This window comes from Postia placenta (assembly GCF_002117355.1).
Source record: "Postia placenta MAD-698-R-SB12 unplaced genomic scaffold POSPLAscaffold_18, whole genome shotgun sequence".
In the NCBI taxonomy this organism is placed as follows: Eukaryota; Fungi; Basidiomycota; class Agaricomycetes; order Polyporales; family Adustoporiaceae; genus Rhodonia; species Rhodonia placenta.
The window spans coordinates 154,118-160,117 of NW_020169849.1; the positions used below are offsets into that span (position 1 = coordinate 154,118).

A 6,000-nucleotide genomic window follows, 5' to 3' on the forward strand; every position below is an offset into this window, starting at 1 on the left:
AAATTTTGTATTTCATTTTCTCTCGGGGTCCTGAGTATTCGAAAGCCAGACCAAAGAGTGCCAAGGTGTCTCGAAAGGGAGATTGCTGCAGCTTCTGAATGTGTGCATGAAGCATCACAGAGTCAAGTTTGAGATCCTCAACATCAATTATGAGCCTCGTGAGGACGCCTGAGCTGACGCTGCCCAGAAACGACAAGGAATGTTCGGCCAGGTGCTCTACACTGAAGCGCATGGCGCGCAAAGCGGAGAATGGGCGATGAATCCCTTCGAAGAGGCTCAGCTCGAGAGTCGTCTTGTCGAGGTAGAGCCACTCATCGCGGAGGTTAGAATTGGTCGCGAGCTTGATGACACCGTCTGTAGGGACTGGAATCTTGACCAACGAGAATTCTCTTGAGAGCGGGAACACATTGTCCGAAGGAGGTCGACAATGGGCTTGGACATGAACTTGGACTCGCAGCGATCACTCGAATCATTTTTGGCCGAGAGACAAAAAACGCGTAGTTGAGCATACATTGATTGCACCATTTGCACGAACGCGCCGATGTGATACGGCGAATCATCTTCACAACTTATATTCAGCCGGAGCACTTTGAGATTGGTGCATACACAGCACATTCCCGTGAGAAAGGGAATGCCGTATCTTAATATGCATCTTCACGAGTGCGGGTCCAAGAAACATGTTTAAACATTCCATGTCATCCCCTTAGAAACGTAGCTTGAGGACGCGGTTTCGTGGGAGGAGGTAGAAGTCGCTGGGAAGATGAGGCACCAGATACCCCAATGTATCGAGTTCTGTCTAGTCCTCGATGGTGTTGAGTTCTCGTACGAAGCGCGAGTAGTGCTCGAGGCGCGATGTGTCAATCTGAATAGTGGCAGGACTCGTGTATCGCAAGGCATCGTGTATACCCTATGGTCAAACCGATTGTCAACTGTGGTAATAGATGTAGGAACCAAGAGAGTCTCACAGCATATTTGAGCTTCCGGCGGGGTTCCCGGGGGTTGAAAATCTCAAATTTACCGTAGATGTCATCCGGCAGAGTCTTCAAGAGTGGGACAATGCTATGTAGTTTCTCACACAGAACGCATATGGCAGGGATATAGAAAGACTTGCACGTCCTTTACCGCTACCAAACCCGTATACATCGCGGACGATTTGATCGAATATCTCAGCGATGAGCAGGCAACGATGACCTATAAAGGCGGATGGCCCGTGTGTGTGATTTGAAGGTGGCGGAGTCATTGCGGGTAGCTTATGTGTCTCAGATGCGTGCAGGGAACTTGAGGCGAAAGACGAACGCGGATCATCTTGACGCGGCGGCACGCCACATGTCAGTGTGGCTAATACCGATCGGTGGCCACCAGCGCCCATCAATCTCATAAACTTGAGCACGAGCGCCTCTCGTGGCTCTAGAGCTTCGACGCCGCTCATATTCATATTCAAATTATATGATGCTTAACCGTAAGCTGCTCACAATGTATGCGGTCGTCTCGATGATCTGACTGATGGTGCATTGTTTTCGATATGTAGAAACCGAGCCTACGCTGGCGACGACGGCTGCCACTCGCTGCTTGCTATCCAGCCAGATTGTAAGCCTGATAGCGCGTGCCCTCTATTCGAATGGGAATGGCAAACGCTCCGTGGCTAACGTAGCAGTCGCCTGTCGCTCGCTGCATGTCCCAGCAATGTCTGTCCTCTGGGAGACAATGTCGGGTCTTGCGCCGCTCATCTACACACTGCCTCCCAACAATGTTTGCCTTTTTGAGGACGAGGTGCCCAAGGACGACAAGAACACCCGCATAATGGTCAGTGAGTGCGGCTCTCCAATGCCCCAAATGTACATGACTGATGTCGTTGTAGGGTGTCGATCGACATCGCTTAGATCATAACGTTCGTCTGGCCCTCAATACCCAACGTCTGGATCACTACGCGAGATTCATCAAGCATGTCACTATCCACAGTGAGGACGCATACTACGCCACCTTGCACGATCTATCCATCCACAAGGTCTCGGAATACCACCTGCTACCGGAAGTGCGCACTCTCGACCTTCATTTTGATGCTGTGGGTGGACCAGAAGGCGTGGACATGCTCCTCGGGCCTCGAGTGGATACTATCTCTGTGCGAATCTCAAGGACTGACGTCGTGCTCCGATGGAACGCGGTATTCTTTATCAAGATGTTCGCCATCTGCCGCAACTTACGCACCCTCGATGTTGACTTCGACGACTGCGACAAAGACGTAATCTGCGTGATCCTAGACACGATTCGAGCCGCTCGTCCCGCCCTCACCACTCTTCATCTCAGACTCAAGTATTGGCTGTATACCTCTCTTATGATGGACCTGCTACGCTATCAGATGAAGAGGCTGCTGCGAGTTATCAGTCGCACAGTTCGCGATTTCTCGTCGACTATCCTCATTCACCACGTTGCCGTCCAGTCGTTTGGTCTCTTCAGAAACCTTCAGAACCTGGTGATTCATTTGAACGAAAATGCTCTACGGAAAAGAGAAAGCTTGTGGGCATGTCAGATACCGACGCTGCGTTCTCCTGAGATCATAACAGACCAATCTTCACCAGACACGACGGTGTTCATGCGGAGCATACGGGCGGAGCACCTCCATACGCTGGTTATCTTCCTCACGCGCTCGCAAGCCGCGGAATGTGAGGAGCACCTGAGAGATCTCAATCAGGCGTTATCAAAGTGTGCCTTCTGGGAGACACTCTAGATTTTCGCCATGCACCTTCGCATATTTGCTTATGACAATTGGCTTCCACCCTACAGCGTGATGAGCCCCTTGTTGGTGCTACACAAGCTCTCTGCGCTGTATCTTCCGCGGCAGTGAGTGGCAGACGGTGTGCTGGAAACCATTGCTGAAACCAGGCCGGAGATCCAGCTGTTAGAACATTGTCCTCTGCACCCGCGAATCTTCCCTGACATCCCTGACGTACCGCTCTTCAGCTCAGAGTTGTTTTAACTCAGAGCTGTTTTGACCTCATAACCCTTATCTAGCATCGTTGTCCTACCTTTCATATTGTGCGGCCTCTATAACAACATCTGCATCCTAACACATACAGTCCCCTCCAGTATATCTGTGCACTGCATTTGGCTTTACCTGGGACAAAACATTTTCAAAGAGAATCAAACAAGGGTTTAAGAAGAATGCTCAGTGTACTGTTAGGTCGTCATTCAAATTGATTGATGCCACGATGATCAAGGTGCACGTAGAAAAGCTGGATTGAACACCCTGTCGGAACGACGGTGCGACGGATGACGGGCGCGTTTGTCTACGGGCGTAGCGATGCCCGTAGGGGACAATCGCGTGCGGTAGTACGGTACATATATCGCGAGCAATTGCCACTACGAGGAGGGCCTCCGGCCCCGGCTACTCGCGCGGCCGAGCTTTCGAGCTCGTTCCTGAACACGCGTTTCAACACACCCAGGATATCGTTTAAAGCAGCCTGTATGGGACTCTTCGTGCCCACGCATCTCACTCGTCGAACCGCGCGCCGACCTTTCCCCAATATGTCTTATACACCCGACATCCCCGGGACCCCAATCCCGGACTGGCGTAACAGCAGCATGTACCACTGTACTCGTGTACCGAGTTGTTGTTATTGATAGTTGTGCATACGTAATGAGGGCATGCAACATTCCCGAGTGAGCCGTTGTGGTAGAAGAAACCGCGTTGGAGTTACGAAACGAGAGTCGAAGAAGCAACATCCAGTCGGACAACGGCGAACAGGGAACTCGGTCAAGACCATTTCAATTTCCTTTATCGCTTTATGTTTCGTTTGTATTTCTTAATGCAGAGCAAAAAGCAGCACGTACTATCAATCCCATCCTTCGACTCTCGGGCTTGCGAAGATGAGATTGATGGGGAGACGAAGCAACCGAAGTAGGTCGATCAGGGAAGTCGTCCTAAGGGCCAGCAGGCGAGTATGACGGGCTAGGGCGACATTCCCATGAGACTGAGAAACTGTCGTCTGTACACTCAAATCTGACATTTGAGTCTAGCTTGCTTTTGCCTAGTAAAGGCTTCTCATCCCGATCCGGATAGTAGTTTACCATATTCAGATGCGTGTGATCGGATATTGGACCATCTCAACCTCGTTATGGCAATCCTGTCTCTCCCACTCTGTGTTATTATAAGCCGGCGTCGATGTCGGGTAATATAGCTCCTCTTTCTCCCTCAAACCACAGCTATCTCATCTGCAAATGGCATTCTCAGCTCGTAGAAATACCTGATCTATGTCGTTCTTGGTAGATCACGCGCCCTATGTAGACCTCCATAGGCATCAGTAGCAATCGCATTCCTACGCGCATGAATACACATGTACCCATTGATGGCATTACTCGTTATGGTACTGCACCTGCGAAATGTGATTTTGTCTCAGGAACACCCTTTTCTACATAGTACTCACGAGAAATAACTCTCTACATAGTCATCAGTAGGTCCTGTAGCCATAGTCTTCTTATCGAGTATTCCAATCGATGGTATCATACAGGAGGAAGCTCCAATAGCATGTGCATGGTTTGTGGATATGTAATTTAGCCAATAATCGAGAATACAGGCATGTGGTCGACAGCGCAGGCAATAAAGGGCTTCCTACGGCTCGGATGCCTCCTTGTTCCTTTCCCCAAGTCCACCACCATCAAGCGACATGCTACGGACTCGGAACACCAGTGTCAGGAGGTAAGTCGTGGATTGCTGTATTCAATCGGCCACCACTTAGAGTATCTATGTCACTATGCAGTGGGGTGCGTGCTTAGTGCGAGGCACCAGTAAGTGCGAATTTCGTCGCAGTCGCACATTGCATTTCGCTCATATTTGCCTTGTACCTAGGGAGAACTGTGCGCCGCGGCGGAGGGAACCGCACGCCGCTGTCACGAGTTGGTACGGCGCCTAGCCATTTTCAACTCGTGACAGCCGCAGCCTGCGCATTTTGTGAACCGCATAGAGTAGCGCTAACTTGTAGTCTTTGTATGCGGAGCACATATTGTACTTTAAGTCTCCAAAAGCTTGCAATTGAAATTGTTATCAGTGGAATTTCAAACCTAGAGCTATGCATTTGAGCATTTCCTCATGCGATCAATATGACTATATTTGGGGTATGGTGGAGGGGGTCGGCCCCTACCACAGCCTCCAATGCTACCGTCCTCGCGCACTACGGGACTACAGTTACTCCCGTCCTCGCGCACTCCGGGACTATATAGGTCGACACGAGATTCCGGGTTACTACAAAGTGCTATATAATCGGTAGGAAGACTCTGTGCCTCGCGGTCCTACAGAGGCTACCTAGACCTATGTAGGTTTGTGCATTTTTCCTGATGCTCTTTGCTCTGATGTACGAAAGTGTGACCCGAGCGTCACACGCACTGCGTGAGATTCAGATTCGATTATTATCGTATTCATGAATTTATCCGATGTGGTAGGGCCAAGTGGTTCACTGGCAAAATCCGCAGGAAGATGACTTGCAAGCGCGGGTAGCGCGCTTCGTGTTCGGAACCATGATCGCTCCGTCTCAGTCTCCATCGCTAGACTACCCCGACCTCCTCACACTATCTCAATCTCTTCACCTCGTACTCTACAACCGGACGAAGACGCATCGCACCTCACGTAGGAGCCGGCACAGCGTGCGAAGACCAAGGACAATAAGATAAGACACGCGCGTGAGGCGTGCAGGTCGGCAGAAGATAGCTTGTTCATTCTTTTCTTCTTCTCTTCACTCCTGTAACCTTCGTCCTGGACAGCCCGAGCGACGCGGATTGCACGCGGGACGTAGGGTCGAGCGCGTGATCATGCCTCCTCCGCTTGTTGGGGGGCAACGCGTTCGTAAATAGAGTCGAGAATCGTCACGCTGACTCCCCGAACGTAGCCCGCGATCGCATGAAGCTGAGCGACGGTATTGTTCTTTCCCGGCACACCACGACTGATGCTCATGTACTCGACTACTTCATGTGAAGGTTTCTAGGTTGCGGGTATATATGGAGAGGAAATGG

General features: G+C 50.8%; 2 protein-coding genes across 2 annotated transcripts in view; one reads left to right on the forward strand and one right to left on the reverse strand.

Annotated features, from left to right (window-relative positions):
- Window positions 1-199: 199 nt before the first annotated feature.
- POSPLADRAFT_1156762 (hypothetical protein) lies at window positions 200-3,618 on the forward strand (the record flags this gene model as incomplete). Its single annotated transcript, XM_024487103.1, has 10 exons — window positions 200-352; window positions 716-934; window positions 1,094-1,210; window positions 1,264-1,328; window positions 1,529-1,587; window positions 1,682-1,807; window positions 1,881-2,700; window positions 2,782-2,838; window positions 3,085-3,148; window positions 3,226-3,618. The coding sequence occupies 10 exons, from the start codon at window positions 200-202 to the stop codon at window positions 3,616-3,618; spliced, it is 2,073 nt and encodes a 690-aa protein (XP_024334155.1).
- A 2,179-nt stretch (window positions 3,619-5,797) lies between these two features.
- POSPLADRAFT_1157218 (hypothetical protein) overlaps window positions 5,798-6,000 on the reverse strand; it is a gene marked incomplete at both ends in the record, with an annotated part of 1,925 nt that continues 1,722 nt past the window's right edge. Inside the window, one exon of the mRNA XM_024487146.1 lies at window positions 5,798-5,968. Within this exon, the coding sequence (XP_024334156.1) occupies window positions 5,798-5,968 (171 nt within the window). The remainder of the gene's footprint in view (window positions 5,969-6,000) is intronic.